Source organism: Rutilus rutilus, assembly GCF_951802725.1.
Source record: "Rutilus rutilus genome assembly, chromosome: 3".
In the NCBI taxonomy this organism is placed as follows: Eukaryota; Metazoa; Chordata; class Actinopteri; order Cypriniformes; family Leuciscidae; genus Rutilus; species Rutilus rutilus.
Genome location: NC_140211.1, coordinates 6,635,678 through 6,657,856, shown reverse-complemented (window position 1 = coordinate 6,657,856; position 22,179 = coordinate 6,635,678). Strand labels below are relative to the sequence as shown.

Below are 22,179 nucleotides of genomic sequence, written 5' to 3'. Positions count from 1 at the left end.
GTGACTGTATCAGGTGAGTGTTCATATTCACATCTGTTTTAATCTGTTCAGTATTTGTGGTTCAACACTTTTCTTATATTCTTCTGAATCAGCCAAGAGGACTGAAGTAATTCACCTTTTGTCATCATTATTCTGTCAGATGCACAACGACATAAAGTGTATCTTTATAAGACATATAATGTGTTATCAGTGATTTTGAGAGTGAAAACTGTATTTCGTAACTGAAGTGACTTTATAGAGTTTATAACTCTCAGGACTCACATCAATATTTTAAAGTCAGAATGAAACAGAAGTAGTGAAATAACTTTATGGCAGGGCCTTGTTTCTATGCTTCAACTGTCACTGTTTATTGATTGTATTATGAAATGTGAATTTTCCACTCAAGAACAGAGGAAGATCTGAATGTGAGCTTGTGATCAATTGTAAGAAACATGTAGAGTTTAAGTGGACTAAATTGTATATATATACACAGTATATATATATATATATATATATATATATATATATATATATATATATATATATATATGAGTAATCTGTCATTTCATCTGAAGATCCAGTTGTAATACTTTGATAAAAAATTACAGGGTGGAAAAAATTTAATACAGTATGGATGAATTGTTCCCAATAGGATCAGTAACGTGCATTTAGAAAATAGATTGAATTTCCATTTCATGCCAACATTAAGTAAACTGCTGTGTGGACAGATCAGCACGCCTGTTCACCTGTCATTTTCCTCGGCTGTCGGCAAAGGCAAGTTTCAAATCAGTGCTTCTCCCGGGAGACTAGCGCTAAATTAATCCCCTATCTTAGCGCCATCTACTGTTTTAGAAGAGGAAGTTGCTCAACTGAATTTGTGAGAAAATCGGCCTGGACAAATTTGTGAGGAAATCGAGCCGACAGATCTCATAAAAAGCCACGTGTCTCATAACAGTTACAGACAGATGCAGTTGTATTCACTAGATTTGTTACTTGTTTGAAGGTTACATGCAATTTTTTAGTATGGTTTTTATTTATTTGTGAAATATTATCAAGGCTCATTTATTTAAATTTGTAAAACACAATACATATGTGTTTGTTACTCGACCTCATTTTCGCTCAAATTGACCTTTGTACTTGCACACTGCTTTCTGTTTGTTTGCGAGTCGAGTTTTCCATTGCAAAGCAGATCGAGTTTGTTTGCAAAATGCTGGATTTGTTTGTTTAATTATGGCACAATATTAACTCCATAAACCTCGTGAATTACGGCCGTTTCACACCGGGAGCAGGAGCAGCGTTGAGCGTCAAGCAGGAGCGTCGCGTGAGTAGTAGTGAAGCGAGGCCTATTTTTGCAGTGCTGCTCACGCTCAATTAAAGTGAAAGCACACTTTTGATGGACAAAATAACATTTTTGCTAAAAATGCACAGAATAAACATGTCCAGTGTGTTTTAACAAGAACTGGAGTATGCCAGAAAAGATTTAATATTTAATTAAGATTTAAAAATATTTGTAGAAGATTTACCCATTTGAACTTATTTTAATCATTCGGTTTTGGTTGCATGGTTATGATTATAAAAAAAAAAAAAGTAAACTAGCCAGAAAATATATCTTTATATATTATTTTATTGCCTTTCCCTGTTTTCATACAGAAGTTTAGTTTGCTAAATATATATATATATATATATATATATATATATATATATATATATATATATATATATATTGTTGTATATTGGATATGAAAAGAAGGTTCTTCTATAACACTGCACTTTAGATGTGTGTGCATTTCCCACACCAGGAGTAATTTATATAGTTCTATTTTATAGCAATTATCTGTTCAAAAATGTTTCTATGTTCTATGCAAATTGTAAAATGTTCTATTAAAGAAAAGATAGAAAATAAATATTTGTGTGTGCTGTAAAGTGGTTAGAAAAAATGAAATCAGAATCGGCTAAAATCAGTATCGGCAGGTCAAAGAAAAATCGGAAATAGAAAATTGTAATCGGTGCAACGTGCATCTCTAAAAATGTTCATTAACTGGAACATTGAGTGATAATATTTCAAAGTGATTTCAATCATTTTGCCAGACAATAATTATTAGCCTATATTTATCTGCTTTAGGAGCATTCTATTAAATGCTGCTATGGGATTAAAAGTGAAAAGGCAGATATAATTACATTTTAAAGCATCTGTGTGAAAACAAACCTGGAAAGAAATGTGAGGAGAAAAACAAGAGATTCTTAGTGTATTCCAGTCATCATTCATGGGATATATCGTAAATTAAATCAAGAGAGCAGACCACAAATGCACAGTAAAAGGAAAATAGGAGGAAAAGAATGCAGCGACTGAAAAAAAAAATAGTTGTTAAATGGGACAGTCTATAAGACCTTATGCGCCAGAGAAACGAGGGCGCCGCCATCTTTAGAATATTGTCTTTTTAACTTCCGTTTTCCAGTCACTCTGTATATTCCAGGGGGTCAATCCAGCACTCGAAAACCGTACCACCCCCGGCGGCTGCCATTGGCTAATGTAGTAGAATTAATTAGATAAGATTAATTATGTTACTAACCATGAAAATCTGAACTTAGATTTTCATCTTATGATAAGCTTTTTATTACACTTCCCATTTATATGTCTGATGGTGACTAACTTTCCATTACAGATCTAACAATAAAACAGGATAACTTTTACTTCCTTTTATTTAGGATGTAGCCACCAGACGAACTTTCGATTTGATCTAACCTTCTAACAAACTTTTGACTCAGTGTAACCCTTGGTCGAATGGAACTTTTAGAAAGGACTCAATGTTCTGTTTATTTTGACTGTATTGTGAAATGATTGACTGAAATATTAACCCCTTACAATGTTTTTGATATTTTGCTGATGTAGCTAACAAAGGGTAATGACAAGGGGGGGCTTGCTTTAAACAATTCAACCAATCATATTGATAGCGCATGACATGTTAGTCATGATGATTCTTTTTTGATATGTCTGGCTTTACCCTATAAAGCCTATTGTATTTTTATGTTGGGCCGAGAATCTCTGAGTATTGCTCGAGAAATCTCCCGGCCGTTTTGAATAAACCATCTGAGGGGCATTTACTGAAGTCTGTCTCATTTGTTTTTATGCTGCGCAGCAAAGAAGTTAGGTTAGTAAACTCAGTCAGTTGTCGATTGAAGACGCAAGAGCTAGAGTATAAAGGGTATTAAGTGTCGATTTGTAGACGCTCTGTGTCGATGAGTAGACGCAACAGTTTCATTTATTAAGTGTCGATTAGTAGACGCTCTGTGTCGATTAGTACACAGTAACAGTTTTATTTTAGGTAGTCAGATTTAAAAATTTTCCATCACACTAACAAGCCTTCACCTGCTGTTAGCATTCCTTTGACTCCCATTCATTTTGGCGTCACTTTGACAGCGAATAACTTTATATCTGAGGTGTTTAAAGACTCCATTTGTCCATTATTTATTTCTAAAGAAACATGACAATGTATAAAAGGCTCCATTACCTTGTATCTTACGTTATGGCCCCGTAGAAGCAGTTTTTGTAAAAGTAGGCTAACGATTGCGTCATAACCACGTGATTCTCTGGAAATTACCGTATAGACAGGAGGAGAAGCTCGCAGTCAATCGGGGGGACATGGAGGCATAAAGTCCGATAAAGTCAAGGGAGAAGCCCATAGAGAGTCATAAAGTTGCTCCTGCTCTTAGCTCATGGACAGCTCCTACTCACGCTCTCCGTCTCTGCAAGATTTGGAAGGGAATGATTCAGATTTCACTTGGCACAGCTACTAGAAGACTTACTACTGTCAGACAGGCTGCTCACGTCACATCCACGTCGTCAAGCTCAGTTTGAGTCTGTGCAGTTTGCTCAGCCATCAGGAAGTGAGTGCTTCTAATTTGCTTCACTTTTCTCCGTTGAAACCTATGGGGTCGCTGTGTCTAGTTTATATACTGTCTATGGTATATATTCCTATGGCATTGCTGTCCAGGAGTAATTAGCTTTTGAAGTGGATGTACTTAATGTAAAGTTAATCATGAGGATTGTAATGTTTAAAGCAGACGTCTTAACAAATGTCAGTAGACCGGGAAGATTTTAAAACGAGCCGTTCATTAATAAACACGCAATATCACTAAGAAAATACAGACCGGAAGTCAAAAGACAACGAGCGCAGTGCTGAAAAGGGGCGGGGCTACATAAGGGGATTGTTCTGGTCGCCTAGCAACTGTGACAGTTGGCAACAGTAACGTTTGGACTGGACTTTTTTTAAAGTTATATTCAACTGTCTGAAAACAAAACAGAGTTCACAACCTGTCAAAATATGTTCACCATGGTCCGTATCTTTATGAGTATTGCGTTTAAAAGTGTGATTTAACCATTTCTGTCAAAATAATCTTGTCGTGACCGGTGCACAAGAAATTCTGGGGTAGGCCAGGCCGAAAATTATCCATCTGTTGAATCCTTAATTTCACGGGAAACGGAAGGACGCATTATTACTAAATTAAGTGCATTTTACTTAAAACAAGGACAATTCTGCCAGTGGGTAAAAAAAAATAAAAATCTTAATGCAAACGGAAAACCAAGAACATTTTCTTACCCCACTGGCAGATAATTCGCAAAATAAGAAAAATGCACTTAAATTATTTTATTTTTTTCCCAGGAAACAAGCTTAAATACTTACTTACTTATGCCCTCCACCCCTCCCGGGGTATGGGCCGCCAAAAGTAGACCTCCAGAGATTTCTGTCCTGGGCCATTTTTTCTAGTTGACTCCAGTTGAAGCCCATCCTTGTGATGTCTGCGTCGAGTTCGCGTCGCCATGTGTTTCTTGGGCGGCCTCGCTTCCGCTTGCCTTGAGGATTCCACCTGAGAGCCTGCCTGGTGATGTTTGTTGGCGGTTTGCGAAGGGTGTGCCCTATCCAACCCCATCTTCTCCTCCAGATTTCTACCTCCACTGGGAGTTGGCATGTCCTTTCCCATAGATTGGTGTTACTGATAGTTTCAGGCCAACGAATGTGGAGAATCCTTCTGAGACAGGTGTTGATGAAGGTTTGGGTTTTACTGTTGGTGGCTTTGGTTGTCCTCCAGGTTTCAGCGCCATACAGCAGTACTGATTTCACGTTGGAGTTGAACAGTCGGATCTTGGTGGTCAAGGTCAGCTCTCTGGAAGCCCAGATGTTCTTGAGCTGGATGAAAGCGCCTCTTGTTTTACCAATCCTTGCCTTGACATCTGCTTCAGTTCCTCCATGCTGGTCGATGATGCTGCCCAGGTAGGTGAATGACTGCACTTCCTCCAGAGGACTTCCGCTCAGTGTGATTGGGTTGATGTTGCTGGAGTTGGTTTTAAAGATCTTGGTCTTCTCTTTGTGGATAATGAGTCCAACTTGTGCTGATGCAGCTGCCAACACATTGGTCTTCTCTTGCATCTGTTGCTGGCTGTGAGAAAGAAGTGCGAGGTCGTCGGCGAAGTCTAAGTCATCGAGTTGATTCCATAAGGTCCACTGAATCCCATTTCTGCGTTCGCTGGTAGAAGTCTTCATGATCCAGTCGATGGCGATGAGGAAAAGGAACGGGGATAACAAGCATCCTTGTCGGACTCCAGTGTTCACCCGGAAGCTGTTGGTGAGCTGTCCTGCGTGGATCACTTGACAGGTCATGCCTTCATATGAGCTCTTTATCAAGTTTACCAACTTGGATGGGATGCCGTAGTATCGGAGGAGCTTCCATAGGACCTCTCGATCCACACTATCAAAAGCCTTCTCGTAGTCGACGAAGTTGATATACAGTGGTGATTTCCACTCCAAGGACTGCTCTACTATGATGCGCAGGGTTACGATCTGGTCTGTACATGATCGGTTCTGCCGGAAACCAGCTTGCTCATCTCGTAGTTGTGGATCGACAGAGTCTTTCATTCGCTCTAAAAGGATCCGATTGAAGACCTTGCCTGGCACTGACAGGAGTGTGATTCCTCTGTAGTTGTTACAATTGCTGAGGTCGCCTTTCTTTGGAAGCTTGATTAGATAAATCTTAATTCGTAAAATAAAATGGCATAAGGTATTTAAGCTTGATCTAATCAAGCTTAAATACCTTATGCCATTTTATTTTACGAATTAAGATTTAGAATTAAACTTACGTATTGACTTATACTGAGTTCTCTTTCAAGTCTTGTGCTTGACAAATTCACAGAAAAATCGTCAACATGCCCGACTTGGTAAGTATCCTAGCAGACATAGTCTGTTATGCCTTAATTGAACTTATACAGTCAAGAGAGACAACACATGTAACTGAATCAGTGTGATGTATCCATGCTTTATGTATTAAAGTGACAGCAGCCTAATTTTCCTGCAGTCTGTGTTTTTAATGTTAATCAAACAATAAAAGACAAGGAAATCACTCACTGCTCATGATTGAATAGTTTTTGTAATTATAAGTTTGATCTTTAATTCATAGTCAAATATGCAATGTTATTTTACATTTGATTACTTTGTTCAATTTCTCTACCTGAAAACTAATGTTATAACTACCCGAAAAACCTGAAAAGCATAGTTTATTTTATTTGTATCTTTACACTTAGGGGGCGCTGCACAGTGGCGACCAGTAGTACAGGCTGTTTGTCTCGTCCTTTGCCTTTGTGTTTGTTTCTTTTTTTTTTAGTTGCTTGTGCGATCATTTTCGGTACAAACCATCATTAGATGCACTGTCTACGGACCGTTACCATCAGTCACTATGAGTCGAGTATGGGAGCTGGCTTTAATAGTCGGGTCGATACTGTTTGTTATCAGCGTGGCAGGTGAACCGGCCAGCAACGCGGAATCACATGTACGCTACAGCAGAGACTTTCTTCTACAACTGAGCGCCTACGCGGACTTTTGGAATCATACTGATGTTAACATACCCACGGAGATAATAAGAACTGTCAATGACAAGGAACACAAGAGAAAACGAGGAAAGAGTTGAGGAGTGCGCCAAAGACTCAGGAAGAGGAAAACAAAAGTGCCACTTCCAACTATCATTCTCTCTAACGTCCAATCGATAAAAGGAAAAGCAGACGAGTTGCGAGCAAACACTCGTTACCTGCATGAATACAGGGAAGCCTGTATTTTAGCCTTCTCTGAAACCTGGCTTAATTATACTGTGCCAGACTCTGAAGTTTGCCCTGAAGGATTTAGTATAGTACGCTTGGACCGATGCAGCAAGGCTACAGGCAAGGAACACGGAGGGGGCGTGTGCATCATGATAAACGACAGATGGTGCAAAACAACTGTGGTAAGAAAAAAGATTTGCACTTACGATATTGAACTTTTATCAGTTTCTATGCGCCCCTCGTATCTTCCCCGTGAATTCCCACAAATATTTTTGACTGTTGTCTATATACACCCAAGAGCAGATATAAATAAGGCAGCAGACATTATTTTTAATATCACCCAAGAATTGGATAAAATCTCACCAGATGCGCCCAAGTTTATAATGGGGGACTTTAATAACTGTACCCTCAAAAAAACGTTGCCTACCTATTCACAGTATGTCACCTGTCCAACACGAAAAAATAAAATCATTGACTTATGCTACGGTTCCATCCCCAAGGCATACTCATCCAGCGCCAGGGCCCCCTTGGGTGGCTCAGATCACAACACAGTCCTTCTAAGACCTATTTATAAACAGATTTTGAAAAGGGTTAAGCCTGTGGAAAAGCAGATCCAGGTGTGGGATGCGGACAGTATAGAGACGTTGAAAGGATGCCTGGAGTGTACATCCTGGGCCATCTTCGAGGACTCTTCAGCTGACTTGCACGAACAGACAGAGGCTATCTCGGGTTACATAGACTTTTGTGTGAGTGCAGTCATTCCAACTAAGATCATCAAGGTGTACCCAAACAATAAACCGTGGGTGACGAAAGAACTAAAGTACATACTAAATGAGAAAAAGAGAGTCTTCGCTTCAGGAAGCTTACAAAACAGAAAAGATATGCAAAGGAAGGTCAACAAGGAGATCTATAAGGCCAGGTGTCAGTACAAGGATAAGATACAGAGCACCCTGGCTGCGGGGAATTCAAGGGCTGCATGGACAGGTATAAAGCTGATGGCAAACGCCCCCTTCAAGACAGAAAAAAACATTGACCATATGGATGACACCGCATCCCTTGTTTTGGCCAACAACCTAAATGAACATTTTACCCGCTTTGAAATAAATGATAGCGATAAGGTCTCTGCCTGGCAACAGATTGTGACGGACGATGCTGGGACGGAGAGTACTTTGATCATCAAGGAGGAGATGGTTCAGCGAGTGTTTGAGAGGATTAATGTACGAAAAAGTCCGGGGCCGGATAACATAGGAGGCAGAGTGCTTAAGTACTGTGCGGCCCAATTAAGTGGAATTTTCTGTTCCCTCTTCAAACGCTCAGTAGACACCCAGGTGGTTCCACTGCTTTGGAAGACAGCAGTTGTGACCCCCCTTCCCAAAGTCTCCCATCCATCCTCATCCAAGGATTATAGGCCCATCGCCCTCACCTCTCTTGTAGTTAAATCATTTGAGCAGATCATCAAAACATACATCATGAATTCCTGTAGACATGCTCTTGACCCTCTACAATTTGCCTACAGATTTGGGAGGGGGACGGACGATGCCATTTTAGTGCTTTTAAATTATTTGTATACACACCTGGAAGGTTGTAAAACACATGCTCGCATTTTATTTGCTGACTTTTCATCAGCGTTCAATACAATCCACCCACAAATTTTAGGAAATAGACTTAGAGACAACTTCCAGCTAAATTCAATACTAATAAAATGGATCCTGGACTTCCTGAGTGGACGGCCACAAAGAGTAAGGGTGGGGAAAACATTATCTGGGGTCCGCTTCACTTCAACTGGGACACCACAAGGTAGCGTTTTGTCACCACTATTATATATATTGTACACTGACTGTTGTCGCAGTAGTTACCCTGGACGTTATATAATTAAATTCGCAGATGATACTGCTGTGATTAGTTTATTGGAGCGAGATGAAACTGAACATGGTCTAGTGTTGCATGAATTTGTTGACTGGTGTAAAGCCTCCCAGTTGTATTTGAATGCATCTAAGACTAAAGAGTTGGTTTTTGATTTTAGACATGGGGCACCCTCACCCACTCCGACTCTAATAAAAGGAGAGGAGATAGAGATGGTGACGGAGTACAAGTATCTTGGTCTTATCATTGATAGTAAATTATCCTGGGATCAGTGTGCTGATGCTGTTTTTAAAAAGGGTCAACAACGTTTGTATTCTCTTAGAAAGCTTAATTATTTTAAGGTTGATAATAAAATGTTGACTCTTTTTTATAAGTCCTTTATTGAGAGTATTCTCTCCTACTGCATAGTATGCTGGTATGGACATTCAAAAATCACCCATAGGAACAAATTGGGGAAGATTGTTAAAACCTGTGGAAAAATCATTGGGAAACAACAGGTAGACCTGTACCAACTATACCTGATGAGATTGGCACAGAAGGCAGACAAGGTTTGCATGGATAAAACCCATCCACTTTCAGTGGAGTTTAAGCCTCTCCCTTCAGGTCGTAGATATAGATACCCCAAAGTTAGAACCAATCGAGCAAAAAACTCATTCATTCCCATGGCAATAACCCAATCAAATAAGGTGTGGGGAGGGGTATGACTTGAGAATATATGTGAAGGAATGTGAAGTAGTTTTTATTTATTTATGATATTGTGCATGTGGATAATGTTTATGTTGTGGATTATGTGTCAATATGTCTGTACTGTACAACAAATTGCCTCTCTGAGGACATTAAAGTTTTCTAAGTCTAAGTCTAACACTATTGTATTAATATTTTTTCTTAATTTTTTTTTTTTTTTTTTTTTACTGGACACAGCTCATACCAAACTGAACTATGAGCAATTTGAACCATTACACCCCTAATACATATATTCTGTAAATATTTTGTATTAATTCCACAATCATCATTACCAGCTTCATTTATTACTCACCAGATTGACTTTATTTCTGTCAGACGTCTACAGAAGTTCTTAGTGAGAATTAAGAGAGGTTTCGATTTTTTTTTTCTTTTTCATTTGGCATTACCATGATGGTGATGATTAGGCCAGCGACACACTGGCTGCGTGGCATGAGCCAATTGTTTCTGTTGCGTGTCAGCTGTGTGGCTTTTTCTATGTCTTTGCACACCAGAAACGTGTCTGACGCGGCGTTGCTGCTAGGTGACATAAGCCTCATTGGTGATATATTTGACATATGGGGAGAGAGTTGTGGAAGGCCTATACTTTATTTTAAACATAAATATATAGCAGCAAAGACAACGTCGGTAGTATTAACAAAACGGAGGCTAGCTTGACTCTCCCTCCTCCTCATCCGCACAGTAACCCCCCAAACCCCAGCCCCAAATCCTTGTCGGTTATTGGCTGGAACAGTTTGTTATGTTTCATGGTGCGGGTGAGCCCAGTTTGTTTTTGTTGCCGTTTGTGGAGCCTGGGCTGTCTACAGAGACCGTGTTTTTTTACAGTGTGTTCAGGGGACAGGCAGCTAGCGGATGGTGAGGAGATGTTTGCTGTATGTGACAAAAAATGTTTTGGCCTAAAAAAACAAAAAACGTGTGACATCGCTTAGAACACCTTTAATGCTTAAAGGGATAGTTCACCCAAATATGAAAATTAGCCCACGATTTACTCACCCTGAAGCCATCCTAGGAGTTATATTAAAAAAAAAAAAAATTTCAAGCTTTATAATGGAAGTGAATGGCCGTTTCTGTTTTGAAGTCCATAAAAGTGCATCTATTCATCATAAAAGTGCATCTATTCATCATAAAAGTGCATCTATTCATCATAAAAGTGCATCTACTCATCATAAAAGTGCATCTTTCATCATAAAAGTAAATTCATGCTGCTAATAAAGGCCTTCTGAAGCAAAGCAATTGTGTAAGAAAATTATCCATATTTAAAACTTAATCAACTAAAATAACTAGCTTCCGGCAGACAGCGGTGCATCCGAGTCTCAACAGAACAGAGATCGCCAGGGCAGACAGCCAAGGAAACAGGAGAGAAAGCAGGACAAAAAATAAAAATGCACTTTGATTCAGAAATAGCACGACACGGCAAGAAAAGGCGATGACGAAAAGTAGGTCACAAGCGACTGCGTAACTACATACAACACCGGTCTGACAAAAAACTCCTTCAAAAAACTCCATCTAAAATAAGGGAGAATAATGAGGAATAATAAGCAACAGGTGTGACGTGAACACAAAGATAATTAAGGATAACGAGTGGGAGGGGAAAAGCCCCAATGACAGCAGAGCACACAGCAAGCTGACAAAACAGGTCTGGTGGAGGTGTGTGGAGGGAAGGATGTCGACTCCCAGGGTGGTTGGCAACAGCTGGACTGTGAATGGACAGGAGTGTGTGGAAGGAAGTGACGGATCAGGAAATGAACCAGGAGAGATGGAAGTAGGTGGCGGGATATATGAAAGCTGGGAGTCGGTTAGGAATAATAAACGGAAAAAGAAAAGGCAAAATAAAACTGATGAAAGTGACTCAGACAGAGGATCAAATACGGAGGAGAAGCGGAGGGAGGAGCATGTAATTTTTGCAAAACTTGTGGACGACGGGGACTCGTTTGGAGGTATGAATCCAATACAACTAACAAAATCGCTAAATAAGGAAATTGGTGAAATAAAGAGTGCCAAAGTACTAAGAAATGGAGCCCTGATGATTGTGTGTAAGGATGAGAAACAGCAAGGGAAAGCAATCAAAATGAACATAGTCAATAGAAAGAAAGTGGAATGTTTCAAGACTTACAAGAAATTTACAAAAGGAGTCATTACAGGGATTCCGGTTAACGTATCGGTTGATGATGTGAAAAGAAACATAACAAACGCTCGAGTAAATGAAGTAAGACGTCTAAAAGTGAACAGAAATGGCAATATGCAGGATAGTCTTTCGGTTATGATCAATTTTGATCAGGAAGAACTTCCAGAAAAAGTGTACATTGGTTTTATGTGCTACGATGTAAGGTTATATATTCCCCCTCCAATCAGATGCTTTAAATGCCAAAGATATGGGCATGTAGCGGCGGTGTGTAAGGGAAAGCAGAGATGTGGAAAATGTAGTGGAGAACATGAGTATGGAAAATGCCAGGAGGGTACAAAACTGAAGTGTTGTAATTGTGGAGGGGAACACAGTGCCGCAGAGGATGTGAGGTTAGTAAGAGGCAGGCCGAAGTGCAACGAATCAAGGTTGTTCAAGGAATCAGTTATGCAGAAGCTGCAAAGAAGGTTTCAGAGAATATGACAGTGATCAAGCAATCAGAAATTAGCAGAAAAGAAATGAATCAGAGGGCCAAACTGGCGGAGCAGGCCGAGCGCAACGACGATATGGCCGACTCAGGAAAGAAATGTCAAGGATGTAATAAATTGAAGGAGGATACTTTGATAGTGGAAAAGAATGATTTTGTAATGTTCATGGCAGAAATAATAAATTGTTCTGCACAGACAAAAAGCAGAAATGAAAGGATTAAAATAATTGTTAAATCCGCAGAGAAATATCTAGATGTCAAAGGACTGCAATGGGAGACCATAAGAGACTCCCTTACTGAAGAGACACAGTCTTCTCAGGCATGTGCTGGATCTTCGTAATGTTATTGACCTTACTACAGTGGAATGCAAGGAGTCTTATTGCAAATGGCCAAGAGCTTAAGAAATACATCGATATGTTAACAGAGAAACCTAATGTAATATGTATTCAGGAAACATGGTTAAAACCACAGTTGGATTTTATAATAAATGGTTATAATATAATTAGAAGAGATCGAGAATATGGTAGAGGAGGAGGAATAGCAACATTTATACAAAATGGATTGAAATATAAGGTAGAACAAATAAATAAAGAATATGAATCAATAATAATTAAGGTATGGACTAAAAGAGGGAGTATAGATATTATTAATTATTATAATCCATGTGAAAAATTAAGTCAAATTATTTTAGAAGCTGTTGTAGGTTCTTTGCATGACAAAGTAGTGTGGTGTGGTGATTTTAATTCTTATAATACATTATGGGGAAGTAATAATACAGATGTGAATGGACAGCTAATTGAAGAATTCATTGATGATAATAACTTGGTGTGCATTAATAATGGAGAGGGAACACGATATAACAGTATAAAAAATACAGAGACTGCACTTGACCTAACATTTGTGTCTTCTGTAATGGCAGGGATCACTACATGGAATGTAAATAATGATAATACAATAGGGAGTGATCATTATCCGGTAGTGATTACGGTTGGTACAGAAATATGCTATGAAAAAGAAAAGAGAAGTCCTAGATGGAAGTTGGAAAAGGCAGATTGGGAGATATTTCGAGTAATTTGTGAAAATAGATGTATGACTTTGCAAGAAGAATCCCAGATGAATGTAAATATATACAACAGTAAACTAGTTAATGAAATAATTCAGTCGGCTGAACAAACTATACCTAAAACGACAGGAAAAAGACAGGTAAAAAATGTACCTTGGTGGAATGATGGTTGTAAAGCAGCTATAAAAGTAAGGAATAAAGCATTTAAGAAACTTAAAAAGCAGCATTCTATGGATGCTATGATTCAGTATAAAAGAGCCCAGGCAGTTGTAAGAAAAACAATAAAAACACAAAAACGTTTTTTTTGGAAGCAGTACTGTGATAGTATTGGAAGAACAGTACATCTGTCAGATGTATGGAATATGATCAGGAAAATGGGGGGGATTAGAAGGAACTATGAGTTACCAGTGATTATAGGTACAGACAAAATGGCTGTCTCCAATTTAGATAAGGCTGAACTTTTGGTAGAAACATTTAAGAAAATTCATAGTTCAGATAATCTTTCAAAAGAAGCAAAGCAGTGTAGGAGTAGCACATTAAAGAATTATCTTAATTTGGTGAAGGAAGATGAGATGTCAGATAGTTTATTAGACTTACCTATAAACATGTTTGAGTTAAAAAGAGCAATCAAAACTGCTCGGCAGACTACTCCAGGAAGAGACGGAGTGTGTTACAAAATGCTGGCTAACATGACAGATAATACGCTGGAAATAGTATTAAAATTATTTAACCTAGTATGGGAAACTGGTCAACTCCCTTCAATATGGAAACAAGCAATAATAGTACCTGTTCTTAAACCTGGGAAAGACCCATCAGATCCTTCTAGTTATAGGCCTATTGCACTAACTTCTCAATTATGTAAAACAATGGAAAGAATAATCACAGAAAGAATAACGTATTTTTTAGAGAGTAAAAATCTGCTGTCCCCTTATCAGAGTGGATTCCGTAAGGGACGGAATACAATGGATTCTATATTATGTCTAGAATCAGACATTAGAAAAGCACAGACAAACAAATAAGTAGTGGTAGCTATCTTTTTTGATGTGGAAAAGGCATATGATATGCTCTGGAAAGAAGGATTATTAATTAAGTTAAAGTCTTTAGGAATTGGTGGTAGATCATATAACTGGGTTCAGAACTTTTTATTTGACCGAAAAATACAAGTTAAAGTAGGTGAAGAATATTCTAGAATGTATACAGTAGAGAATGGAACACCACAAGGTAGTGTATGCAGTCCGTTATTATTCAACATAATGATTAATGGCATCTTTTCACAAGTTGAACATAACATTGGAAAATCTTTATATGCAGATGATGGGGCTTTGTGGATTAGAGGTCGCAATATAACATATGTTCATAAAAAAATGCAAAATGCGATAGAGGAAGTTGAAAAGTGGGCTAATAAATGGGGGTTTAAACTATCTGTATCAAAAACGCAGGTCATTTGTTTTTCAAGGCAGCTCAGAAGCATACCCCTCTCTTTGAAATTATATGGGAATCCTCTGGAGCAAGTAAAATTTATAAGGTTTCTTGGAGTTTGGTTCGATGAAAAACTTACATGGAAAATTCATCTGGATAAAATTAAGAATAAGTGCAAAAATATTATTAATATTCTTCGGTGTTTATCAGGACGGGAGTGGGGAGCTAGTAGGGCATCCCTACAAAGTATATACTGGGCACTCATGAGATCTGTGTTTGATTATGGATGCATTGCCTATATGTCAGCAGCAGAAACAAACCTCAAACAATTAGATGCATTGCAAGCACAAGCCCTAAGAATCTGTAGTGGATCATTTAAATCATCACCGGTATCAGCTATGCAGGTGGAGATGGGAGAAATACCATTAGGTATAAGACGAATGAAGTTAATGTTGGCATATTGGGTCAATATCCAGGGACAAAGTGTTTCACATCCTGTAAAAAGTGTACTGACAGATTGTTGGGAACATAATGAAACCAATTTTATGAGTTTTGGGTGGATAGGTGATGCAAAGGCGAGGAATATAGGATTAAATCAATTACAGTATAGCAACACAGTCTCAATATCCTCCATCCCCCCTTGGTTATTCCCCTTGCCAACTGTTGACCTCAGTATACAACAGGAAATAAAGGATCAATCCAAACAACTTCCAGTGTGGTATATAGTGCGGAATTATTTTGAGAGGCATTTCCAAGATTCAGTGTTTTTGTTTACGGATGGATCAAAAGACCCGAAGACAGGATATGCAGGTGCAGCCGTGTATATTCCAATGAATGATTCTCATATTAAGAAAAGAGTTTCTGACCATTTATCAGTTTATGCTACAGAACTATTGGCAATTTTAATGGCCCTGCAGTGGACAGAAGAAAAGCAAATGAATAACATAGTTATTGCATCTGATAGCTACTCGGCACTGGAAAGCATAAAATCTGGCAGATCATCTTTTAGGATGGATATAATTAATGAAATATTCCATAAATTGTATAACATAAAGCTTATGGGTATATCAATTCAATTTATTTGGGTTCCTGCTCATGTTGGTGTAGTGGGTAATGAGAAGGTAGATGTTTTGGCTAAACAATCTTTAAAGTTAAAGCAGATAGATTTACAAGTTCCATTAAGTAGAGCAGAAGCTAAAGTGTTCATTAGGAAATATGTACAATCAATATGGCAGGTACACTGGGATGGTATTGAAACAGGAAGACACTTATATAATATTCAACAACAAGTTTGTGCTGGGAGGAGAGAGAGCAGGAACAGAAGTGAAGAGAATATTATTACCCGTCTGAGAATAGGTCACACAGGATTGAATAGTACATTGTTTAAAATTGGCAAGCACCCAACAGGGGAATGTAATCACTGTAGTCAGCAAGAGACAGTTGAACATGTAATACTTCACTGCAGGAAATACAACAATGAAAGACGTAATTTCATTCAGTCACTAATTAAAGCTGAGCATAAAGATTTTTCTATAATAGGTATACTAAAGGAAAAAGCTATATATGATAGTATTATTAAGTTTATTAAAGAAACGAAATTAAGTAAAAGAATTTAGGCTGGTTTTTTTTTTTTTTTTTACGTTTTGTTTTGTTGTTGTTTCCTCATGAATTTTCATTCATATGTCGCATTATGTCAATCCTATAAGCATGTATCCTGTCCACACTCCAGTCCAGTCGGTGGCGGTAATGCACCTACAAGTTGGTTTGCCAACCGCCAATAAACACCAAAGAAGAAGAAGAAGAAGCTGACAAAACAAAACTTATGCTCAATAGACAACAAGACACGCAGACACGGACACAAAAGACAAAAATGCTAGCAGATTGCAAAGCATTTCTCAGTTTTTACTTTTTTAAGTATAAGTCTAACTAATTGAATTTTACTGTGCAGTGATGATTACAGTGTAGTTTTATGTACAAAAAAAAAGTGAGTGATGAAGACAAGTTCATAGTGAAATATGACCAATAACTCTATAAATGAGCTCAACACTGCATCACTGTTCACTTCCAGATAAACCGATTCTGACTGTAAAGCCCCAGAGTTCAGTGTTCACTGGAGACACAGTTACTCTCAGCTGTGACGTGGGAAGCTCAACTGGATGGACGTTTGACTGGAGGAAAGACTCAAACTGTGAATCCAGTGATGATGCAGGAACTAAAACAATCAGTTCTGTGAGAGTCTCTGATGGAGGAACATACGAGTGTAGAGCACAGCGAGGAAAACACTACACACACTTCAGCAATGCAATAAAGATAACAGTGAGAGGTAATACTTTGCTTTTATTAAAACTTTATTTTTTTGTATTAAAAGGCAATGTGTTTGATGTAAACATGAAAATTACTGTCCTGATTTAACAATGTTCTGTCACTTGAGTTAAACATTAATTAACAAAAGGTATTTCATTGAGTTTTGCACAAATCATCTGAAATAATTTCAGACATGTGAAGTGTGTGTTTGCTTATTTAACAGAGAGACCCAAACCTGTAGTGAAGGTGAAGCCTGATGTTCATGTGTTCAGAGGAGAGAGAGTCACTCTCACATGTGACATACAGGAGACAGGAGTCTGGAGGTACAGCTGGTATAAAGATCAAGATAACAGCGCAGGACAAGACCAGATCTATATAATCACATCTGTGGATCCGTCTCATGCTGGTCTGTACAGCTGTAGAGGAACTCAGACTGAAACCCAACAGAACTCAAAGATCAGTGATGGAGTTACACTGACAGTATCAGGTGAGTGTGTTCATGTGTTCCTCAGACAGAATTACTTGTTTGTTTGTTTGTTTGTTTGTTTGTTTGTTTGTTTGTTTGATTGATTGATTGATTGATTTGTTGGTAACACTTTAGAACAAGGTTCCATTTGTTAATTTTAGTTAATGCATATTAATACATTTGTTATTTTATAATCTTTGTTAACATTAGTTAATAAAAATACAACTATTCATTGTTAGTTCATGTTAGCTGAGGTCCATTAAATAATATTCACAGCTGCAACTTTTGATTTGAGAGTATTTTTCATTGCTCATTTTAACCAGTAACTTTGGCTGTATCCCATCACTGTAATAACATTGAGTCTGCAGATTTATTTTATTTATTTATTTTTAATATTTTGCATGTTTTAAATAGATCCGATGTTGCATTGAAATGCATACATGAAAATAAAATAATAAAATCAGTGTAGTTTTTTATATTCATTCATAGTAAATGAGATGTGGGATAAACTGATATTTCGGCTGCAATAATATGCACATTGAAGCTCAAATATCAACTGGTTACTCTATAATAATAATTTCAGCCTCATGTCAGAGATAATGTTTTAGGAGTGTAGAAGCAGCGGACCATTCGACTTTGACTTTCCTGTCACTAGATAAATGTGTCACCACAGGGGCAATATTACAATTTACTAGAAATAAGCACATAGAAATATACTTAAAATACATACATAAAATACAGAAGTAAATAATACAAAACATAGCATATATATAAATTAATTAATATTTATCATAATTGTAATATAAATAACTCACTTCTTTCAGGGCAAAATGAAAATTCACAAAAAAAAATGAAACCTTAAAGTGCCCATTTTAGGAGAAATGTAAGGTTCAAGTCTGAAAATCTCACATTAACTTCAGCATTCAAAATGATTAGAATTGCATTCTTTTTATCTTTTTATTTCTTACGTTTATCTGCATCTTCTTTCTTTCTTTTTTCTGTTATTTATTTTTTGCAGACATTTAACCATCTACAGATTAAGGATTAAGATTGCCCTCCACAATTAATGGCACCCCTGGTAAATATGATCAAAAATGGCTGTAAAAAATAAATCTGCATCGTTTATCCTTTTGATCTTTCATTCAAAAAATGTGCAAAATTCTAACCTTTCATTGAAGTAAAAGAATTGAATGTGGGGGGGAAATCACATTATGAAATAAATGCTTTTCTCCAAAACACACTGGCCACAATTATTGGCACCCTTTTATTAAATACTTTTTGCAATCTCCTTTTGACAAGATACCAGCTCTGAGTCTTCTTCTATAATGCCTGATGAGTTTGGAGAACACCTGACCAGAGATCAGAGATCATTCCTCCATACAGAATCTCTCCAGATCCATGTTGGTGTTTCTTCTCTTCAGTTCACTCCACTCATCAGGTCAGGGGACTGGGACGCTCATGGCAGAAGCTTCATTTTGTGCTCAGTTACCCATTTTTGTGTTGATTTTGATGTTTGTTTTGGACCGTTGTCCTGATGGAAGATCCAACCACGGCCCATTATAAGATTTTAGCAGAGGCCGTCAGGTTTTGATTTTTTTATCTGTTGGTATTTGATAGAATCCACAATGCCATGTATCTGAACAAGATGTCCAGGACCTCCAGCAGAAAAATAGGCCCACAACATTAAAGATCCAGCAGTATATTAAATTGTACACATGGGGTACTTTTTATCCTTGTGTTCACCAAACCCATCTAGTGTGTTTGCTGCCAAAAAGCTCTTTGTTTAGTCTCATCTGACCACAGAACCCTGTGCCGTTTGAAGTTCCAGTCATGTCTGACAATTACATTTGCTGGAGTTTGTTTCTGGAGGAGCGAGGAGCATTTTTGTTTTTAGTTTTTAGGCTTTCTGACCCCAAGACTCAACTAATCTCTGCAATTCTCCATCTGTGATCCTTGAAGAGTCTTTGGCCACTCAAACTTTCATCCTCGCCATGCATTAAGACAGTATAGACACACGTCCTCTTCCTGGCAGATTCATAACATCTTTAGTTGATTATAACTTCTTAATTATTGCCCTGATGGTCAAAATGGGGATTTTCAATTCTTTAGCTATTGTCTTACATCCACTTTCTATTTTGTGATGTTCAACAATCTTTTGCTGCACATCAGAACTGTATTCTGTGGTTTTACTCATTGTGATGGATGATTAAGGGGATTTGGCCTTTGTGTTTCCTCATATATAAACTCATGTGAAACAAGAAGTCATAGCTGGACAGTTTCATGTTCCTAGTCACCCTGGTGTGCTAAAAAAGGTAAATATTAATGGGAATATACTTCAGAGATATTTTACTCGTAAAAAATTCTAGGGGTGCCAATAATTGTGGCCAGTGTGTTTTGGAGAAAAACATTCATTTCATAATGTGATTTACCCCCCACTTTCAATTCTTTTACTTCAATGAAAGGTTAGAATTTTGCAAATTTTTTGAATGAAAGATCAAAAGGATAAACGATGCAGATTTATTTTTTACAGCCAGTTTTGATCATATTTACCAGGGGTGCCATTAATAGTGGAGGGCACTGTATATCCAGCAATAGCAAAGTGACAGAAGTGTGAAGTAGCCTTAGACCTGAGCTTAGCTGAGACTTTAACTTTTGGCTATCTTGAAAGAGTGACACATCTTATTGATTCCTGTGTGTTTGCTCATTTCACAGTGAGACCCAAACCTGTAGTGAAGGTGAAGCCTGATGTTCGTGTGTTCAGAGGAGAGAGAGTCACTCTCACATGTGACATACAGGAGACAGGAGTCTGGACGTACAGCTGGTATAAAGATCAAGATAACAGCAGAAGAACAGACCAGATCTATATAATCACATCTGTGGATCCGTCTCATGCTGGTCTGTACAGCTGTAGAGGAACTCTGACTGAAACCCCACAGTACTCAGAGATCAGTGATGGAGTTACACTGACAGTATCAGGTGAGTGTGTTCATGTGTTCCTCAGACAGAATTTCTTGTTTGTTTGTTAGATTTGTTGGTAACACTTTACAACAAGGTTCCATTTGTTAATTTTAGTTAATGCATATTAATACATTTGTTATTTAATAATCTTTGTTAACATTAGTTAATAAAAATACAACTATTCATTGTTAGTTCATGTTAGCTGAGGTCCATTAAATAATATTCACAGCTGCAACTTTTGATTTGAGAGTATTTTTCATTGCTCATTTTAACCAGTAACTTTGGCTGTATCCCTTCACTGTAATAACATTGAGTCTGCAGATTTATTTTATTTATTTATTTTTAATATTTTGCATGTTTTAAATAGATCCGATGTTGCATTGAAATGCATACATGAAAATAAAATAATAAAATCAATGTAGTTTTTTATATTCATTCATAGTAAATGAGATGTGGGATAAACTGATGTTTCGGCTGCATTAATGTGCACATTGAAGCTCAAATATCAACTGGTGACTCTATGATAATAATTTCAGCCTCATGTCAGAGATAATGTTTTAGGAGTGTAGAAGCAGCGGACCATTAGACTTTGACTTTCCTGTCACTAGATAAATGTGTCACCACAGGGGCAATATTACAATTTACTAGAAATAAGCACATAGAAATATACTTAAAATACATACATAAAATACAGAAGTAAATAATACAAAACATAGCCTATATATAAATAAATTAATATTTATCATAATTGTAATATAAAAAAAAAACTCAGTTCTTTCAGGGCAAAATGAAAATTAAAAAATTAAAACGAAGCCTTAAAGTGCCCATTTTAGGAGAAATGTAAGGTTCAAGTCTGAAAATCTCACATTAACTTCAGCATTCAGAATGATTAGAACTTGCATTCTTTTTATATTTGTATTTCTTACGTTTATCTGCATCTTCTTTCTTTCTTTTTTCTTTTATTTATTTTTATCAGACATTTAACCATCTATATCCAGCAATAGCAAAGTAACAGAAGTGTGAAGTAGCCTTAGACCTGAGCTTAGCTGAGACTTTAACTTTTGGCTATCTTGAAAGAGTGACACATCTTATTGATTCCTGTTCAAAGATGTTTTGATCATGTTATGGTGCATGTTCTCATTTGTTTCCTTGCTTATTAATTATGTTCCTCATCTGTGTTTAGTTTAAGATAAACTCTTCAGTTTGTGGTTTTCCTTGTTTTGTTCTGTAGGCCTAAATGAAGACTTCTCAAAATCAATATTTTTGCTGTTCTATTCAGTGGTGTCACTAGTGGGAGCAAGAAAGGACACATCCCTTTAAATCAAAATAAATCACAGTTTACTGTACAAAAAAAAAAGACAAGACAAGATATGACCAATAATATAAATGAGCTCAACACTGCATCACTGTTCAGTGTTCACTTCCAGATAAACCGATTCTGACTGTAAAGCCCCAGAGTTCAGTGTTCACTGGAGACACAGTTACTCTCAGCTGTGACGTGGGAAGCTCAACTGGATGGACGTTTGACTGGTGGAAAGACTCAAACCCTGAATCCAGTGATGATGCAGGAACTAAAACAATCAGTTCTGTGAGAGTCTCTGATGGAGGAACATACGAGTGTAGAGCACAGCGAGGAAAACACTACACACACTTCAGTAATGCAATAAAGATAACAGTGAGAGGTAAATAGTTT

General features: G+C 37.5%; 2 protein-coding genes across 2 annotated transcripts in view; both read left to right on the top strand.

Annotated features, from left to right (window-relative positions):
• Nucleotides 1-22,179, top strand: part of LOC311287751 (basement membrane-specific heparan sulfate proteoglycan core protein-like) — a 280,443-nt gene that overhangs the window by 70,468 nt on the left and 187,796 nt on the right. The gene's annotated exons all lie outside the window — the stretch shown is intronic.
• Nucleotides 6,179-22,179, top strand: part of LOC311288377 (B-cell receptor CD22-like) — a gene marked incomplete at its 5' end in the record, with an annotated part of 39,765 nt that continues 23,764 nt past the window's right edge. The window contains 7 exons of the mRNA XM_084405771.1: nt 6,179-6,190; nt 7,642-8,280; nt 11,232-11,604; nt 16,827-17,081; nt 17,286-17,549; nt 20,241-20,504; nt 21,914-22,168. Coding sequence (XP_084261897.1) covers nt 6,179-6,190; nt 7,642-8,280; nt 11,232-11,604; nt 16,827-17,081; nt 17,286-17,549; nt 20,241-20,504; nt 21,914-22,168 — 2,062 coding nt within the window. The remainder of the gene's footprint in view (nt 6,191-7,641; nt 8,281-11,231; nt 11,605-16,826; nt 17,082-17,285; nt 17,550-20,240; nt 20,505-21,913; nt 22,169-22,179) is intronic.